A 21535-nucleotide genomic window follows, 5' to 3' on the forward strand; every position below is an offset into this window, starting at 1 on the left:
TTAGAGTTGGAAGCAAAGCTATCTTAACTCCGGCCAACAGAGAAAACCAATGGATGCACTCTCGGGGCCTTGGAGGTTATCACATTTCTCCCTCATGCCCGACACATGTTTATAAACACAGAAGGCTATAATAAAACTCACATGAGAGACAAAACTCAACTTCGGCAAGTGTTTACATTCTAATCAGGACAACAAATCACTTCTCACCAGGAGACTGCAGCTCACTCAGCAGGAGGGTTCTTATGTGTGTGCCAAAGGGACCCTGGGCCAGAAATCTTCCCTGGTCCCTCCGAGCTGGACGGAGATTCTGGGCATCAACGCAAGAAGAGTGAGAGAGAATGGCATCTAAATGACTCTTCCGAAACCACTGTCCAGATTCCGCAGGGCTCCCCCGTGCCAAAACATACAAGTCCTTGTGAGTTCCTGATCTGTCACATGACTCCAGGCCTAGACAAGCATGCAGCAGTAACAAGGACAAGGACGATGGCTCCTGACCTTTCTGACTGGAAGAGGCTGGTGGCCAAGGTTCTCAGGGTTGCCTCTATCTGGCAAAGGAAAGAAAAATATGACCACCCCAGGCACCCTGGCCTTTCTTGAAGTTGAAGGTGACTGATGTTTGGAGACACTGCAATTAGGAAAGCAGCGTGGAGAGGGTATAACGGGGCTCTTCCTGAGGCAGCTAATCCTCACCAATTCACTTGCCTCCTCATAACCTGTGAAGAGCTGGGCGCTGGCTGCTTCCTAAGGCTTCCATGGGGTGGTTATACATTTTAGACTTGCCTCCCACAAGGAAAATCTGATGAGGGCTGTCTCACCGCAGACAACGGTACTCAAATTAATACTGTGGGACTGGCTTGTCCAATGACTGGGAGGAATTTAGACAAAGAAACAGCACGGCTATTCGCATTCTGTTTTACAACATGATCAACCATTCCCTGTTCTTTGTCAAGGGACGGTTAATGAGATTCACAAATTAACTACCCAAAATCACTTCAGCTCTTTTAATGTGTCTAGCAACACTGGCTCTCCAGGAGACAGATAAAGTGCTCCCAAGTTCTATCTGCCATAAATACTCATCACCTCCAGCCAATGAGCTGGACGTGGCTTTCACGAGGGTAATAGGGAAATATGGTGGAAGGACCTGATGCCTAGTCAGACAGGGCAAGGGAGGCTTTTCTGAGGAAGAGGTAAGTTGAGGTGTAGAAATAACCTATGTATCTATATATGCGTTGGTGGGAGAGGACATTCGAAGAAGAGGAACGGTGTGCAAAGTCCTTGAGGAAGGGAGCAACTGTGCTGGCTTCATCAAGAAAATGCCAGTCTGGCAAGGAATATGGACAGTGACATGACCGGAGGGGACGTGAGGCAGGAGAGGTGGCCGAAGATGAAATATTACAGTCTTTATCCTAACAGCAACTGGGACCCATGAATGGGTTTACACAGGGAGGGGGCACGATTAGATCTGTATTTGGGAACACTGGCCGGGCCGCTGTGTGAAGAACACAGAAATCCAGCCAGCCAGCTACTGCAACAGCCTGGGGGCGTGAGGGTGGTGTTTGGGACGCATAGCAGTGGACATGAACAGAAGTGGACAGACTCAGGAGATACTTCAGGGATAAAAGTTCTCAGACTCAATTATGTGGGGTGAGAAGAGGGGAGTTTCAAGGAGGATTCCTTGACTTCTGGCATGAAGAGCGAGGTGGGTGGTAGTACCTCTTCCTGAGACGGAGACCTCTAGAAGGAGCCTAGCTTTGGGGGACTGGCAGCCCCACTATAGGGGCTTTGAAGACAGCCTGCACGTCTCTGTGCTCTACACTACACATACTGCTCCCTCCGCAGGAATCTCTTCCCATCCCCATCTTCACCTGCCAAAATTTTCCCCATTCTCTAAGACTCAAACCAGAAGTCCCTGCCGATCACAGAACCTTCCGGGACCCCTTCCATCTAGATGTCTACCACTGTCTTCCAAACTTTCATAGCTCTGTTTGTATCTTCCATCAACATCATCTTCCACCTTACATACGAATTACCAGCGTGGCTATTCCCTTCTTGAGGCCTCCACTGAATTTAGGAAACATAGCAGGCACATTTGTGCTGGTTAAAGACAGCCTTCCCACTGATTTGCTAATATGCTATGTTCACGTATTCATCCCCGCAATCAAGCTAATTTGGTAAGAGGTCAGATACTTGTTGAACAAGAGTCCTCAATCCTGAACACACGTCAGACTCACTTGGGGGAGGCTTTTTAAACACACGGCAGCTTGGCAATACCTTGGAATCAACTGGAAGCCACAGCTTAGAACAATGAAATCATTATCACTGGAGGTGGAGGGCACAGGATATATTTACATATATGTAAATATATGTAAATAATATAAATATATATATTTACATTTACAAAATGAACCCTGGATGATTCAAATGTGTAGCCAAGACTGAGCTACAGCTACTGAACCCAAATCCCTGGAACCGCGCTCCTATCTTTAAAAAGTCACATGAGGGTCTCTTACATACATCCTGAAGCTGAATGCCTCCAATGCAGACAAATTATATTCCAGAGAATGCCGAAAAGATAAGGTTTCCGGAGTCGGTAATGGATAATTACTGAACATTTTTAAACAAGGCAGTTTGCAAAATGGATTAAATCAAGAAAGGACAGTAGCCCACCAACAAATAGCACGGACAGAGCACCCGTGGCGTAAAACGAGGCACCTCAGAGGAACCCAGACCCGTTTGGGTCTCCACCTGCCCAGCGAATACGTGTTGGGTTCCGACTCTGAGCACGCAGAACCAGCAGTTAGACGAGACAAAGTCCCAGTCTGCAAGGTGCTGACGCTCTAGCACAGGAAGCAGAGAAACGCGTATGTGAGACATAAATTCAGATATTAGTAAGTGCTCTGAGGGAAAACAAGAGAGAAAGAGCCACTCTGAGATGACTTTTGAATAGAGGCGTGAATGGGAAGCCCAGGTTACGAGCAAACTCTGAGACGGGGCTCTCAGAGAGCTACAGGAACGTGGTGGGTGAGAGGGTAGGGGACAGGGAATTAGTAGACAGCAGGAGGAATAAACAGAGGACAGATTCAAAGCAGTGATGCTAAAATATGCCAGGCATGGACACCTGGGTGGCTCAGCTGGTTAAGTGACTGCCTTCGGCTCAGGTCATGAACCTGGAGTCCCAGGATCGAGTCCCACACTGGGCTCCCTGCTCCGCAGGGAGTCTGCTTCTAAAGCTGACTTTTCTCCTCTCATGCTCTCTCTCTCTCAGATAAATAAATAAAATCTTTTAAAAAAATAAAAAATAAAATAAAAAAATAAAATATGCCAGGTAGTGTGCAAAATGCTGCGCGTATCACCTCGGACAAATCTCACAATGATCCCCTAAGGGAGGCATTTCCATTAACCCCATATTAGAGATGGGGGATACCTGAGATTCCCCAAGTGACCGCCCAGTAGCATACACAGCTAAGTGACAGAGTGAGGACTTGAACCCTAGCCTGACTCACTCGAGAGCTCAAGCTCTTAACCCAAAATACCCAAGCTTGTGGAGTTCAAAGGGAATGAGGGCTCAAACCGAAATGACCTGGTGACACAGACAGCGACAGAAGCTGAGTCCACAACACAGCAAGAGGTGAGTCCCAGGAGGGGCCCAGAGTGGTGGTGGTGGGGGAGGCCCAACCAGTTCCTGAGAATCAAAGTCTACAAATGAGCTTCATGGAGGGGGTCAGAGGAAAGTTCTCCACTCCTCCTGAGACCTCTTTTTGTCCTCGCCTTTACCTGAAAATAGAATTTCCACCACTCAGTCCTCTCCAAAGACTTCTGGAAATACACTCTTACCTAGGAACTACAGGAGCCGGCTAAAGGCTTCGACCCACATTTCTGGAGCCAAGCAGAGAAAGGCCCTGAGTAGACAATGAGCACTGCTGACATGACCTGCCAAAGACTGACAGTGAAGGAAGAACGAAAGTGAGCCAGAGAGGCCAACAAGGCTCAGGGTACCGCCAACACCACCACAGAAACTCAGTCCTGAATAGAATCCATGAAGAACCTAACTTCACACAGTGAATCAGGAACCGGGCCATGTTTCCAGGAGTAAGAAGCCCCTCCTTCACCTTCCACTGACACAAACAGAGCACAGAGCCCAAGGACTTGGAAAGGTCAAGGACCACGAACTCCCCATCTGGAACACAGTTCCACCACATGATGACGTCACCGGATGTAAGGGCGACGGCTCAGATCACCTGGCCTGACTCAGTTGACCCGGCACACAACTCCATGGTGAAAGAGAACCCCGGCCCACGTGAACCGGCCAAGGAAATCCAAGCGCTGCTTGCTAGAGAACCTCTACTTCTACCAGGAGTCTTTGGTTGCAAGGAACAGAACGGAGTTTTTGCTTAGATTCTGGTGAAGAGGAGAGCAGATGACCTCTGCTAACTGCACACCCCAGCTCGGTCAGTCACTGCTTCTGTGACCTTGGCCAAGTCACCTCCTCTCTCTGAGCCTCAGTCTCCTCGGCTGCAAAGCAGGAAGGAGAGAAATGCTAATGAAAAACCAGTCACAGTTGCAAAAAGTCTGTTAATATACTGCACCGGTGAGGATGTGGGAAAAACCAGCTCTATGCCACATAAACCCTGCATGTATATACATACATGTAAACACACACACACACACACACGCACAAACACTGCTCCAAACTCTAAGGAAGGCAATTCGACTGTCCCTCTCCAAACTAAAAATACACATATCCTCTACCCAGCAATTCCGCTCTCAGATACTACCGTAGATGGTATATGGGAAAATCCTACATGTTACGATATTCATTTCAACATTATTTGTGAAAGCTGAAGACAGGAGGGGACTGGTTGAATTATGAAACCACACAATGAAAAACCAGGCAGGCATTTGAAAGAACATACAACTATGGAAAGATCTCTGAGACAGAGCGTTATTCATTTGAGAAACAACACATAAAGGTTTGTACGTACATAGAACGTTTCTGGAAAGGTACAGAAAACATAGTGAAGGGAGCTGGGCCCCAGGGAAGGGAAAAGGGCGGCAGGAGGAATGAACGGGGAAAAAGACTGGCTTTTGCACTCTTCACAGGCTTTTTGTGCTTGCTGAATTCAACCCCAAGTGCAGGTGTCAGCAAACAGGTCTGAACCAGCTCACCACGAGCTGAAGCAGCCAGACGAAGTCGATGCCCCTCTACCTAGAGCCGCTGAAGAGAGCAGGTCCTTGATGCAGTACCCAGATGCAGTCAGAGAAGGAAGACAGATGCTGGACAGGTGAAAACAGTACACCTACCTCGATATGAAAGAGCTGGATTTTGACCTGCCGGGCCCAAACACAGGGCAGAGAGAAGGGTCCGGGGCAACACTGCTGTCATCCTATTTTGCTACTTGCATCCAGCTGAAAGTTAGTAGAAATCTAGAGAAAAGAAGGCATGGCCCCTGGGAGGCTCGGGAATGGCAGCAAGCGCTCAACTGGAAGATGGGAAATCTGGGCGCTGAGTCCACTTAGCGTTTGGCTCTGTTGCCCCCAGATGGGCCTCTGTACGTTCTGAGCCCTTCCTTTTCCAAAAGGAAGAGAAAAGGATGCTCGGCTCTCGGCTCCTGTCTCATGCTGACACTGGAAGATTCCACAGCAGCTGGGCTTCCAAAGCATGTCCAATCCTCGTGGCGTGTGCACCGCCAGTAGAGTTGGTACAGAAAGCATGAGGCCAAGGTTCCAGGCCTTGGAAGAAATGAAGCAAAGACAAATGTGAATGCATCGCTGCTGCCGGTTTCTCCTCGCATTGTGAGGAAGAGAAACTCCAAGAGATAGCAAGGAGATAGCATTTTTTTTTAAGACTTTATTTATTTATTTGACAGAGAAAGCAAGCATCAGTAGGGGGAGCAGCAGGCAGAGCAAGAGGGGAAATAGACTCCCCGCTGAGCAGGGAGGGTGCCAGATGCGAGGCTTGATCCCAGGACCCTGGGATCACGATGTGAGCCAAAGGCAGATGCTTAAGGACTGAGCCACCCAAGTGCCCCAAGGAGATAACAGCATTCTAAAAAGCCCGAAGCCAGGGCCGCCTGGGTGGCTCAGTTGGTTAAGCAATTGCCTCAGTTCAGGTCATGATCCCACAGTCCTGGGATCGAGTCCCACATCGGGCTCCCAGCTCCATGAAGAGTCTCCTTCTCCCTCTGACCATCTCCTCTCTCTCTCTCTCTCTCTCAAATACAGAAAAAAAATCTTAAAAAAAAAAAAGCACAAAGCCCATTCGGTTCTCTAGGAAAGCCTCCCACTTGGGTACGACTCTCAGACAGCTCTCTAGTCAAATGAAATGGTAGCCCCAATCATGTGGCTTCTTTATCTCACCAATACGTAAGGAGAGATGGTGGCCTCTAAATTCGCTTCAGACCTTGGCTTCCTGAGCAGAATCAAAGCTAAGACAATCCTGCAGAAGCCCAGTGTCTGAAGAACCAAGTCACGGAGTTATCAGTCACTCAAGAATTAATGCCTTGTGCCTTAAAAAGTAGTAAAGCGAAATAAAAATAAAATAAAATAAAAACAAAAAAAGTCACTGGGAAATTTTAACATCCCGTGGAGGAAAAAGAAGGCGTATTGAGCAGAAATCGATCCATCAAGGTGGGAGAGAGCCCAGAGTGAACTGCCACTATTTACACTGTGAACAGTGACTCGGTCTTCCAAGCGGTGTGACAGACAAGGCAAAACGGGACGGCAAACACGGGGCAGCACGGGGTGGCCAAGCACAAACGTGGAGCCATTCACCAAAGAATGGGGAGGTATGTGCGGGAAAGAAACCACTCAATTTCAGCAGCGGAAATGATAGGCTACCAAACCCGCTATCCCGAACCAAATCAAACAAGTCATGAATGACACTTTGGCTGTAATTTCAAAATACTTTATGCAAGTACATAAGTCCTCAGAACTGTCCCCTCTCCAAGAAGCATGGGAGACATCACTTAATTCGGACCTCAATTCCCATATCAAAAAAGAGAGAGAGAGAAAAGACCTAAACAAGAAAGAGAATCGGAAATGGTTCACACATGGAAAGACCTGCCTCTGACCGAAATCCAAAATTATTAGGGTGGTATTCAGTTTGTCAGGGGGAAAAAAAAAAAAAGACCTTGGTAGGAAAATATATCAAGTCATTTGTAGTTCTCCTTCTGCAAATGGACAGCGTTGCTTATTTGCCGTATTGGGGATGCAAATCTGCCTTCAATTTAGGGCAATTAACAGATTTTTGATTTGTCTCCCCTTTGCCAATGCAAGATGGTAAGAAAGATTTCATTTTCTTTTTACTTGTGCTCGATTAGCGCTTGGCTTTCCATGACTCTGAAAGCCCTGCAGTCATTAAGGGGTAAAAGCACTGTACCTTGCAAAGAAATGCATTAGAAAAGGGTCCTTGCTAATCTTCCTAATCTTATCTCTCACTACTGGACTCACACAAACCACACTCCATCCAGTCTAATCAAGTTTGCGAGCGGATTTTGTGTTTTTCCACTACGATGTCTCGGCTTCTAGCATCTCTGAATATCCTCCACCCATCTCCATCTATCAAAATCCGTTGTATTCCCAAAGGCCTATGTCAGAATCCACTCTCCCCTTTGATTTTTCTTCCTCTGAATTACTTACTGCCTTGTGCCTTATCAACCTGGGAGACAGAAGTCCTGGCTTTTTGCAGAACTTCACACTTATCTGCACAAAGTAGAGCACATGAATGAGGAAATGACTAGAATGAAGAATGTATATTTCTTTTCTGATGCCACTCTATTAAAATAGGTTGCAAATATCATTACGGTCCCAATTTTCTTTTAAGGTATATTCCATAAAAAGACCTCAGTGTGTAATTATAAAAAAATGTGAAAGGGGTAGATGTTAATGTTTCAGATTTAGAAGACAGAAACTAAGTGTCTTAACACAATAGTCTTTTTTATGAGACTATTCTATTCAATTTTCAGGTTTTGCAGACCACTCAATAAAGAGGTCAGTTTCTTCCAGAGCTCGTATTTGGTGCCCTCCCCAGCAAAATGTAATCAAGGATCCTGTATTTTGATTGTTGCTTTAATAAAGGATTTGCGCAGGAAAAAAAAAAAAATGTAATCAAGGCTATTCTAATCTAGACAGAAAACAACCCTGCCTAGCTAACTAAACTAATTAAGCCAGAATCCTTTTCCCACCAAAGGAAAACAAAACAAAACAAAAAAACATTTTAGAGACAGATCCTGAGAACCCCAGCAGGCCACCTTGTGTTCCTTATATATAAGGACACCATATATATTTGCTCTGTCTCAAGACAAAAAAGAGAGATGGAACATTCCAGAACAACCAGTCAAAAGACCTTGGGGTCAGTAGCGAACATTACCGTTTCTCTCCTTCTTCCTTAACAAATGTAGGGGAAAGGAGTGGGGGAATCTTCAGCCTCCTGTGGTCTGTACACCAAAACCTTTGTAAGGTCTCGTTCCCCCCATTTCACTCAAGGAGCCAGGGCGCCTCGTGGACTCAGCAAGAGCAGTTCTGCAGCTCATAAAATTACAACCAAACTTTTCCCTTTGTTCTAGCAAAAGACTTCCTGTGAGAAAGCAGTAATCCTTTAAAGCTTTCCAGCCCAGAGGTCTCTCCTGGTTTGTATTCCCCCAGCCCCAGCCCCCAGAGGAAAAGCTCAATCACATCACAAGGCATTTCTTGGTTCTGAGCTGTACTGGGGCTCAAGGACTCCTGGTGAGGAAAGAAAACTGGTCATCTGAACATCCTTTCCTGGGATCTGTCTGAAGTGTAGACAAGCAGCAAAGATGAATATTAATATGCCTTCCATCATCAAAAGCTATTGCATACCCAAAGGATGATAAATATTTTAATCAGTTTTCAGCTTGTCTAGCGGAAGTCAGTTTACTCCTCAGAGATTTCCCCTCGTTCTGTGCCCAAAACCTGTCCAGTCTACACTGCTTTCCCTATATAACTTCCGGAAATTAGGAATAAAAAGTTCAACCAAGCTTTGTTGGGGAACTCATTAATTTCTTGACAATTTTACTCTATGAAGTTTTCCAAGTACAGGAGAATCTAAAATCTGAAGAATGCCAACAGATGAGACAGAACACCACGGTTCTAAGTTTCAGCAGCACTGCTGCTAATAAGCTGCTTCTGGCTCACATTTAAAAAAAAATTTTTTTTCCTATTTGCATAAGTTGCTTGCCAGTGACTGTTCCATCTTCTCAGTGTAAACGCCAGAGGCATAAAACAGGACCTTTTCAGGCATCCTCTGTGCTCTCTCGATATTATTATTTTTTAAATGTTAAAGGAGTTTGGGGAAACCGTTGGGAGGGTTATATTTGTTTAAAAAATAAAACTAACCCTACAGTACTACTGTTAAGCAGGACCTGACATTTTTGGGAAACGGAGAGTTAAAAAGAATTTATTAAAGGCCATGCTGCCCTAACGAGGGTGGGTCCAGGATGCTGACCTCACCTCAATTCATTTCTTCAACAAGGACGCGTCAAGTACCTACTACGTTCCAGACACTGTTCGAGAAGCTGGGAAATGACAGGGAATGAGACAAAGTCCGGCTCTCACCGGGACTATATTCAGTAGAGGCAGACAGTCAATGTGACGGACGGCGGAGAGCAACAGGAAGCAAAGTAGAACAGGGCAAGGCACTCGCTGTCATAAGAAACTCTCTCCAAGGACTGACATGAGCAGTGGGACCTGATGAAGTGATGCAAGGAGTCATGCAAATTAACAGAGGGAAGAATATTCTAGAAGGAGGTGACGACAAATGCCAAGTCTATGAGGCAGGAGGAAGCGGAGAGTGTTCTAAAGACAGTAGAAGGGTGAGTGGGGGACTGGGAGGGAGGAGAAATAATGTTCAGGGGTGGGGGGGATGGACAGACCCTGTAGTGCTCTAGGCTCGTTGCAAGGAAGTGGGATGATGACAAGTTTGGGCTGGGGCATGAAATACCAGACTTGTATTTTTTCCCCAATATTTTATTTATTTATTTGCAGAGAGAGAGAGAGAGAAAGAGAGAGATCACAAGTAGGCAGAGAGGCAGGCAGAGAGAGGGGGGGAAGCAGGCTTCCTGATGAGCAGAGAGCCCGATGTGGGGCTTGATCCCAGGACCCTGAGATCCTGACCTGAGTGGAAAGCAGAGGCTTAACTGACTGAGCTACCTAGGCGCCCCCAGACTTGTATTTTTAAAGGAAGACTCTCTGGGGACGCCTGGGTGGCTCAGTCAGTTAAGCATCAGCCTTCCACTCAGGTCAGGATCCCAGGGTCCTGGGATCGAGTCCTGCATCAGGCTCCCTGCTCAAGGGGGAGCCTGCTTCTCCTTCTCCCACCGCTCCCCGTGCTTGTGCCCATGCTCGCTCTCTCTCTCTCTCTGACAAATAAATAAATAAAATCTTTTAAAAAATAAAGAACACTCTCACAGGGATGGAAACAGGGTGGGAGGAGGAGGGAGGCTATTTAGACAAATGATGGTGGTTCTTACCAAAGTGATAACACGGGGGGTGGGGGGGGGTGGGGGGGTGGGGGGGTGGGGGGGGTGGGGGGCGGGGGGGTGGTGGTGAAGGGTGGCCAGACCATGAATATTTTGAAAACAGAGTTAACAGGATTCACTGATAAATCAAGGGATAAATCAAGACAACTCCAAGATTATAGGCTGAGTAACTAGACAGCACAGATTACTGAACTCTGTGATCCTGGGAGAAAGACTTGGAGATGATGGGAATCAAGAGTTTGGTTTGAGATATGTTAAATTTGAGATATTATGACTAAATAGCTAAACATGGCCTACCTTGCCCAACCACTATTCAGGTCTCCAAGACATCAGACCCCAGTACCCAGATGATATTAATAGGTAATATTAATTTATTACAGGCATTGGAATATCCCACCACTTCCATCCGTTAAAAAATTCACTGTTAACTACATGAAAAGTTTATGACGTTAAATAAAATACAAGCCCTCTTGATCCCCCAACATCTGTTAAAGATCTGATGCATTATTCTGGGTATTTCATTATTGCTCATTTAAATTAGTAATATTTAAGTAAAGGGATATATATATATATATATATATATATGATCAATTTACCACCTGTTCCACGTTTTCATAACTAAAGCAGATATGTCTGAAACAGCAGAAATTAATTTTGAGTACTGCCATAGAACTCCAGACTTATTTAAAGGCTAATTTTGTCAATCAATCAAAAACAAGTTGGAGGTTATCTGAGATTTCTAGACACATCAAGGAAAAATTTACAAATGAGATCGTCACAGGTGGTTCCAGATGGGCTGAGGTCATGCAGAGGAAATACAAAAAAAGTCAATCATAATTTACGTGTTAGGGGAAAAGATGGCGTTAAAAACATCATCTACAAACGATCACAGAGATACTTTCAGGAATACTGAAAAGGCAACATATCAAGTTTCCCTTAGTTTAAAAAAAGATCATTCTTTTGCAGATGTCAATGAAAAGGGAGCAGGATCATGGTTATGTTACCCTTAATGCACGGAAGAGCCGACTTAATGTGTTCCCAGTGCTCTCTGGTAAGTCAGATTTTGGCACTGGGAGCACATTTCTCCATAGAGACATTTTTGCAAAATATGGAAAGATTCCCAGCCCAGCTTCCCAAAATATTTAGCCCACAGTGGGGCAGAAACATTACCAGAGTAGCACTGGGCTCCAATTTATTGAGTCCCTCTAGCTCCAGGACTGATCCCAGTTCTGGAGGAAGGGAAATGAAAAATGGGGAGGGATGATGTCACTAAGGGGGATTCAGTCAAATGACTCTAAGTAAGGGCCCCTAACAGAGGACTGTCTACATTCCTTTTAAAATCACTAGTGGTGGGGCTCCTGGATGGCTCAGTTAAACATCTGCCTTCGGCTCAGGTCTTAGGATCCTGGGATCGAACCCCATGTTGGGCTCCATGCTCAATGGGGAGTCTGTTTCTCCCTCTCCCTCTGCCCCTCCCCCAGCTCGTGCTCTAATAAATAAATAAGATCCTTAAAAAAAATAAAATCAGTGATGCTGATGCCTTGTGTGTGTACAGTATTTTACATGTTATGTCCTTTTCATTCAATCATTGTAACAATTTTCTTCAGAAGGTAACAGTCTTAGGGACCATTCATTAACCAACTTGGGGCAAAAAGATCCTATAATCTTTTTTTTTTTTAATTAATTAATATTTTTCAGCATAACAGTATTTATTGTTTTTGCACCACACCCAGTGCTCCATGCAATCCGTGCCCTCTCTAATATCCACCACCTGGTTCCCCCAACTTCCCACCCCCCACCCCAAAAAGATCCTATAATCTTGATAATGTTCCCAACAACTGGCACATATCCTTTGGAAATCTTGATTTCCTTTCAAAACTGTAGGCCTGCCGATTTTTTTTTAAACATTTCATTTATTTATTTTTTATTAATATTTATTAATAAATATATTTATTTATTATTATTTGACAGAGAGAGATCACAAGTAGGCAGAGAGAGAGGAGGAAGCAGGCTCTCCACGGAGCAGAGACCCCCATGTGGGGCTTGATCCCAGAACCCTGGGATCATGACCTGAGCTGAAGGCAGAGGCTTTAACCCACTGAGCCACCCAGGCGCCCCTGATTTTTTTTTTAATATAACTTCATTCTTCTAGACGGAGACTCTTCTAGAATAACTCAAAGGTCTTTCTCATAAGATAAATGACAGACTGGAGTTGAATTTACTGCCCCACTCCCTACCTCAGCCACCCTCCAAAGGACTAGAGGAAATAAGGTATATAATTGTTTAAGGCTGTAACTTTTCCAGGAAAAAAAAAAATGGAAATTACTGACACCCCAATCTGGCACCCGAGGTTCTGATGCACATCTGAAATGCTATGATGGTCGGCTAGTCAAAGGAATCCAAAAGAAATGCCAGCAGCCAAGGCTATAAGAGCACCCCTGGGGGAGAGTAGCAGAATCTTCACACCTTTGCATCAATCTGAAATCTGGTATGGTTAAAATTATTTAAAACAACCAAATCTGTCTCTTTGAAAAGAAAAATAGAACATGTGTGAAATGTACACGTGTGCCCCTGTGTGTGTGTGTGTGTGTGTGTGTGTGTGTGCATGTTGTGTGTGTATATGTATCTAACAAAGGCTAGCAAAATGTACCTAAAGACTACGGAATCAAGGATGAAAGAGAAATGTGGCTGTTTTTTTGAGGTTAAGAGTTAAGAGAGATGGCAAGGTTTGTCCTTGGCACTTCCCAGCTCCCATCACTCTGCCTCACTGTTTTTGGCTTCTTTAGACTTGTTCCTCGTGTGTGCAGAGCAGAGGCACCTGAATGATCCCTCTTAACATTCCTGGGATGTAACAGACACATTCTAGTACTTGGTACCAATAAACCTCAACTTTCCTACAGCTCACGCAAGGGTTAAAAACGGAAAGTCCTACCCACTGGTTTGCTCTGATGTTCCTGGAGATATTGTCACTGGATGTATCCTCAGTAGAATTCTATTCAACACCTCTGTCTTTAAGTACAAAGCTGTAGGCTGTAGCAGCTTTAAGAAACATAAGTATCCCTTTTTTCTGCTGCACAGTATCTGTGTGTGAAATTCTCTAAAGGGGTTTAAGTATTTACCCTGAACACTATCAGACGGTTTCTAAAATTTTCCTTATCCAGTTGCAAAAACACTTCAAAGAGAATCATAAACATAGTCCTTTGTGCTTTCGATGCACATTCTGTTTCTCAAGCTTAAGCCCGAATTCTCTTGGAATTGTAAATTTTTTTTTTCCCAAAAAGACAGGATACACAATGCTTTCTTTTCTTTCTTTTTTTTTTTTTTAATTCATTACTAAGTCTGCAGCGACTAAGGGGAAAAAAACCTGGAAAACTCTGAGAGAAATCCAGAAGGCAATCAAAGAAGGAACCAAAACTTGTTAGAAATTCATTGCTAAATTACATGTATAATTTCCCCTCAGATATTTTACTCTTAATAGAACAATGCGGCTATGGGGAATGGCGGTGGGGGGCTGAGGCGGGAGAAGAGTGGAAAGCACTAACCTTCAGTGAACACGTTTAAGATAACAAAAACGTGAGCCAAGGATTTTCAGCCACTAGAGCTGAAAAGTGACTTTTTTCCTCCACCCCCGCAAATTTCCAAAGCTAAATACAGAGGTCCCCAAACTCAGCGTCTGTGTACATAATCTGAATTATTGGGTGTTTGTAACTGTTTACCTGCCTCCAATCTGTGCTTATCCTGAGCCACTCAGCACTGTAGCCATCAAAAGGAGAAGGGAACTTAACCAACAGACATCTCACAACAAATCTTAAATTACTATAATGTATTCTGCTCTCGTATCAGTGATGCTAATACTGAAAAATGGAAGAGGGGATTACATGTTTGCAAATATAATTCAGTATCATACGTGAACACTAAAGGGGATGTATTTATATACACACACATATTTATACACACATATATAAGTTGGTGACTTCACAATTAACATAAGCAGAAAATTAATATTTATATCCTTTTCTTCCTCATACCCCCCAAAAGCTTTAATCCTGTAAGAAAGCTTAAAATGAACTTAGCTAACTGAACAGTAAAAGAATAGCCAATGCGGAGATACTGAGTATATATTTCAGTGTATGAAAAAGCAGCCTTGTTCCTCTATTCAGTTACAAAGAATTTAATCTAAAGCATTGAGATGAGAGCTTCGTTAATCTCTCCGAAAACAAACAAACCGCCCCTCCGCCCTATCCCTGCCTCCATCCTTGCCTCGGACTGGGTCACCTGCCGGAGGAGAGGCTCCAGCAGACAGCAGTGGGCAGGCCCCTGGCATGAGCTCTCCCAGATGATTTACACAGGCCAAAATGACAAGGGAAAATGCAGGAACGCATCTCGAAATTAAACTATTAGGACCAACTTGTAAAGGACAACCTTGACATTCCTAAGTACATTTCTCTCTTAAAACTTTTAACAATGAGAAACTGGTCACAGAATGAAATAAAACACCTACTCGTTTTTCCAGGTCTCTCTGCTCTCCTGTGCCAAACCGTAAAGTAAATGGATAGAATTCAATGCAACCTAGAGCTTACCTAGCGTAATTATATGTTGTGTTTTAACGTTGTTTCAAAACGGATACATTAAAATGATCTGGTCTTGGCTCCTTCCCACTAAAGTCAATAAAGGTTAGGAAGGCCAACAGCCACACAGATGCACTGTTACCCCAGCATGAAGAACTGTCAGGACAGGAAATGCAATTCAAAACATTCAAAATGATCAGGATTCTACTCTTCTCTTCTAAAAGAAACAGACACTTAAAAAAAAAAAAAAAAAAAAAGGGCATGAAGTAATCTCTCTCCAGTATATCAATCATCCGTACTCCTGAAAATGTTTACTCTGGAAACTATTTTAGAATATTTCCACTGGATTATACTAAATTGACCTTTTGTTTTTTAAGGTCAAAGGGAAATGAATAAATGTCATCAATTTAGAGGCTATCACACGCAGTATTCTTTTCCGTATCATTGTGAATTTGATGGTGTTAAAACATTTTTATAGGTAAAATAAATGTCAGTTTTGCAAAGTGCGATACCAGACCCTGAGAGACAAATGGCCTATCCGTTGAATCTCTGGCTACAGCAAGACTTCCTCACCTCACAGGAGACTTCGGCTTTTCATACTTCTCTTTACCCAGAAAGCCAAGCTTGTACAGTGTCTTTCAAATGGTAACTCTCTCTTATCCTGAAGAGTCGCCTCATAATACACTAATCTTGGCTGCGAGGTGCTGGGTTGGTTTAAGAAACTAAAATAAAATACAAATATCTGAATAGCGTTCCAGGGTTATACCACCATCCTGAACAGAGAGCAAAGATGAGAGGAAAAGGCAAGGCTACATTCTTGGGTTATGTGAAAGGGCTGTGCAGCTTTGGGCTTCATGGCTCACAAAGTCATGAGGTAATATTCAGGGAAAATGTGATATTTTATCAGAATGCCATTCAAATATAAGGTTTAACATTTACATCACAAGAGCAAGCGGGGAGTAAAACTGTCCTGGGGTGGGCAGGATGGGGAGGGGAGAGAAGTGGCGAGAAAAAACAGTGTGATAAGGACAGTGCTTGCTGGAACAGAGAATGGGAAGTAATGGCTAGAGGAGTTTTAGAAGCAGTGGACTGAACTTTCTGAAATATGTAACTGGTTATGACATGTGAAGAAGCAATTACCATTAAGGGAAGAAATGTGATTTCAAAGCTCATTTTCCATTCTTCTGTATCCAACCGGAGACTACACCTTCCAACCGCAAAGTGGAAAAAAAAAAAAAAAACACCGAGATGGACAGAAATCATACCACCAGTCTCTTCCCTGATACCAGGGCCAGTCAGAGGTTGCTGTACTGAAAAGCAAAAGGTGAAAAGTAATGTACATATCGCCCGAGATTTGTTTTGTTTTGTTTTCACCAACAAGTGATCAACCATACGGTGCAAAACACAAAATACATTAATTAGAGAAGTCTTTCCACAACACACACATGGTTTTACAGTTTGGGGGGGGGGGAAGCACAGAGATAAAGAAGAATCATTTGTCCAAAAGGATAATAATTTTGAGTAATATATTCCCCGGAAGCAAAGCGAGTACGTTCAGAAATGCTGTTCAGATTAGTCTAATTCTATAGAATCCAAATGTGCACCAAATACTGCACTTTTTATGTTAAATTGCTGTTGAATTTGTTAACCCACAACTGATTTCCTGTGTTATGGAATCTTGGAGATTACAGCTAACTTGAAGCAACAGGGATAATTCTTGACAGTTAATGGTACATTTATATGCATTTTCCTGAAAGGCCAGCATCTTGAGGCCTCCCACTGGTGGCTCAACATTGCCCCCTACTGCTTGCAACTGCAAACATGCGAGGTGGGCTGGTCCGCAGGAGGAAATCAAGGCGGCGGGTGCCAGCTCCCCCAACACACCCTCCCCCCAGCACACAGATACCAGATGGCCGCACTCTAACAGAGCCACAGAACCATAGACTTTCCCAGTGATTGTTATCTTCTGTCTCTTCCAATAGCAGAAATGAATTATTATGAATTTGTTAAAAGTCATTCAGAGAGGCTTGAAGCCATGCTTAAATTTAATTTAGAAGTATCATCCCTTTTATCTTGGCCCAAATCTTCACTCTGCTGATAACGATCACCCTGAGGCTGGATGAGGAGAGACACTGGGGCCATTGATTCCACTCAGAACATTCAGTAATGCCACTCCAACGGCAAGGAAACTCGCTCTGGAGTGTTCCCAAGTCTGCTCTTCTTCTTGGTATTTTTTACACAAGCGTCATGAAGGAACCAGGAAATATTCCACCTAACTAATGTGCCCTGGCCTGATTCAAAAAAAAAAATTATAACTAAAGCTTTTAAATGAATTCATAACGAATAGAATCAGGAAGTTCACAATACCGAAGACTACGCTTTAGAAGAAGAAGAAAAAAAAAAAAACAAAACCTTGAACAGAAGCGACACAAAGTTTCTTTTCAGTTGGTTTTTTTGTTTGTTTGTTTATTTGTTTTTACAAAAATCAATGAGTTCCTTTCTTATTTATTTGCCAATTTGAATTTTCTAAACTGTGGAACTGTCAAATTACAATCCCAAAGTCAACCTGATGTCTTTCTTAGAATCCATGTCTGGCAAATAAAGAGGTCCTTCTAACTCTTATGTGAATGGACAAAACCAGAATAGCATAGTAAAAAATTCCCTGAAACTGAAGCCGCCTTCATATATACATCCCATAAAAATGAAGCATACTCCACACAGGCGAATTTTAGGAACAGAACTAACTAAGGAGATTAAGGCATGGACTTTTCATTACCTCCAACTCGGTTTTACAATGCTCAGTTCTCTACTGGGACTCTGGTCTTGAAGAAATCCATTTTTGTGATACTGTTAGTACAAGAAAAGGAGAATGATAACATTCCTTCCTCAGACATATATCCGTGAAAAGGCATGATTTAAAGATCTGAGGAGAGGTCTGGAAAACAAGGACTTCTGGATTCTGACCTAGACTTTCAAATGAAGACTCCTTCTGGGCTGTGACTTGATATTTTCATTATTCTAAAATAGAGGTGAGCACCAGCTACGCATTTCTGCACACCAGCTCACTGTTCTCAGCACACTTCCCAGTCTGTGCAGGGGTACCATGTCTCAAGTTTGGCAGGTTTTTATCACTTCTCTACTATGTTCCAAAGTCAATGGTTTGGAGGCAGGATGGCGACGAAGTGGAGGGCATGACCCTCGAGCCAGCCTTCCTGAGTTCAAATCCCAGTTCCCTCACTTCAAGGGCTGTATGATCTTGAGGAAATTATGTAAACCTTTTGGGGTTCAGTCTCCCGGTTTATGAAATAGAGAACCATCAGACTTACTTTATGGGGTTGTCATAAAAGTTAAATAAGTTATACATAAAACATTCGGAACAGTGCCTGGTACTTCATAAGTATCACATAAGAGTCTGCTATTATTACTATTATTTAAATTAAGACTTAATTCAAAACTTGCAAGTGGCCTCAACCCGCCTTCCGGCTACATTTCCAACTACATCCCCTGACTCCTTGCTCTGGGTGGGCTGTCTGTCCTTCCTCACATGCAGTCTTATTTAGTGTACTTCCTGGAGCCCAATGTTCCTCTCCCAATGTCCTATCTGACCCTACTCCTCCCCATCCAAAGTCCCCAAAAAGCCACATCTGCTGTTTCACAACAGTCCAGGTCCAGTGCTCTGAATTTAATACTCCCTCTTCTGGTCTGTGATTTTTTTTTTTCTTTTAATCTCTATTACAGGCTTTCATTTTAGCTAATATAACACCTGGCTACATTCATGTCTCTCTCCTTGTTAAATGAATGTAGCGGTTAAGAGCACAAGCCACAGAGCCAGACTGCCTGGGTCTCCATCTTACTCAGTCACTTTACTCTGTGACCTTGGGCGAGGCACTTAATATCTCAATGTCTCAGTTTTCACATCTATAAATTAAGACTCATAAGGGTTTCTACACTTTGTAGAGCTGTTGTATCAATTTCAAAAGTTAGTACGGGAAAACCCTTAGAACGGTGCCTGGTGAGTCTGAAAATGCAAATGAATTTCAGATCTTCTATCTGCAGTGTTGTTCCCTCCATGGCACTTCCTAGCACATGTTCCAACATGGCGCCTTGTATGTTGGAAATACCCGATAAAACACTCACTGAACTAAAATGACCTTATACGGACAAAACTGGGCCTGTTCCTTACCAAGAGTTACCTGACTCAGTAGTTTAGAATATGAATTATGTATTTGCCTATGCAAATTAGGTAGCTAAAGAGTTACACAGTAGAACATCCCAGAAAACATGGCCCCGGACCTCATGTACTTACCACACCTTCCATCTTCTTCCACAGTTCTTCCAGTTGAGCCATAGGTTGACACCACCAATCAGTGCATTTTCTGTATCGATTTCCTTGAAACCAATACTGTCTCAGCCATTCGAACTCGACCTGGGGACCATAAGGAGAAGGCTGTTGTTATAATGCCCTCGTGAGAGACAATCAAGGACAATAATGTCATCCCTCGATTCTCCTCTGGTCACTTAATTGCCACAGGGTGAGAAAAGGTGAGAAAAGCTCAGCCTAGACAGCTTCCAGTAAAACCTGGAGTCTCCAGAGCGTTTCTGCAGAGCCAAGAAAAGAGTCTCAAAACTGAGGTCTTCTTAGCAAGATAATACTGCTGGGGTTTGGGGAGGGGTTTTCCATCGCATTTATTAGTCAGACGTGAGGAAACTGTATGTTTGTCAACAAATCCTGAAAAAAAATTAATTAAAATGAATTTTACCAAAAAAAGCAAAACAAAACACAAATACTAAGATCCTAAAATATACAGCAGCCTGCCCTGTGTATGACTGGGAAGATATAATCAAGATTGTTTTTTATTAAACATCTTTATTAAAGACTAGTATTTTAGAGCAAAACACAGACACATATTAAAAGGTATCAATTTCAAGTTTCTTAGATTTAAAATCAATAAAGAATTTACCATGGGCCAGGAGGAGCTGGTGAGAATCCCAGCTCTTATAATGAAATAATAGAGAGTTAATTGTGGGGGTGTGTATTAAAGCTACAGCCATTCAAACTGGTACTTTTCAACTCAAGGCACATGACAACAGGTAGAAAGAACAACAAAGACATTAATAATTGCTTTTCCTTCCTATGAACCTACTATGGTTATTATTATGATTATTACTTGCTACCTTAGCATTCCTCCTTCTATTCTAGCAAAACCCCACTCTTCATTTGGTAACTGACCCCCTTCCCCAGTCCCAGTCCATGTGGTCTGGGGAGAGCTCTGGCCCCAATACCAAGGGTGGCCCACCCCAATGTCAGCCAATCAGCCCACCACATTTCTAGTCACAGAATCAGGTCTGGGGGTAATCACCGTATGTTCAATCACAGTAAGTCTGAAGACTGAGAAGATTCAGAAAGAGAATTCTACAACCATTTCACCACCAAACAGGGGAAAATGGAGACAACAAAGTAGGAAGTAACTACAAAAACAACAACAACAACAACAACAACAACAAAAACAGGTACTGGTGATGTCACCTGGCTCTTGATCAAGCTATTCCTGAAGCTTTTTCTACTTAAGCCAAGTCAGGCTGAGTTTTCTCTGTTGCAACTGAAATGATCCCTATGCATGTAGATGAGAGGCTGAGTAAAGCTCTGGAAGGGAAAGAAACTATTTTCTATCCACTTTCCATATCTTCAAAAGCTCATCTTCAACTTGAAAAAAATCAAATTTTACTGTCAAACTACAACTCTTTTTATTCCCCCCAAACTCTTTTTACCTCTGCCGTCTAAAGAAGTGGAGAGCTTTCACAGCTTAATGTTGGGTTGTCTGGCTTTGCTAAGGTAATCATGTTCCCTATATAGACAAACTATTATAATCTTTACCTGTTACCACAAAGAATTTTTGTGTTTATCCATATTGAACTTTCATGAGGCAAACAAAAGCAACTTGTGAAGATTTAACAATGGTGAAAATGACTCAAACAACTAACCCGAGAACACCCAGTCATATGAAAGGGTTTCAGTTTACATTAACTCAATGTTTGTTTGATATGTAGAACTGATTTCAGTTAAAGCTGTTTAAACAAAAAAAAAAAAAAAAAGGAATGTAGACAATATTAAGACAATAGTTGCTGAACCTTATCTGTGGTATTAAGAGACAGCTGTTAACAGAAGTAAACTTGAGTGCTTTGAAGGGAAAGCGAATACAAGTGTAGTTCAACTTCTCTGAAGATACAGGTTTGACAACATTATTAAGAGACGAGTTATTTTTAAGAGACTTTGCATGAAGTGTGTTCACGCTACAGGAACAGCCCATGAGCATGTCATCACACCCTATATCAGAGAGAGGTGAAAAGATTTTAAAAGGTCTTCCTATTCTGGGGCTGGTTATTTATTTTGATAGGGACAAAACATGTAAGGCTCGGCTACCGTGGGGTCCCGGGAAAGAAAATCGATTATCCTACGTAACTAGTTACATT

General features: G+C 43.1%; 1 protein-coding gene across 1 annotated transcript in view; it reads right to left on the reverse strand.

The window, feature by feature from the left end:
* FTO (FTO alpha-ketoglutarate dependent dioxygenase) overlaps positions 1-21535 on the reverse strand; it is a 373822-nt gene that overhangs the window by 182810 nt on the left and 169477 nt on the right. The window contains exon 7 of the mRNA XM_044256132.1: positions 19371-19490. Within this exon, the coding sequence (XP_044112067.1) occupies positions 19371-19490 (120 nt within the window). The remainder of the gene's footprint in view (positions 1-19370; positions 19491-21535) is intronic.

The sequence above is a fragment of the Neovison vison genome, chromosome 7 (assembly GCF_020171115.1).
Source record: "Neovison vison isolate M4711 chromosome 7, ASM_NN_V1, whole genome shotgun sequence".
NCBI lineage: Eukaryota > Metazoa > Chordata > Mammalia > Carnivora > Mustelidae > Neogale > Neogale vison.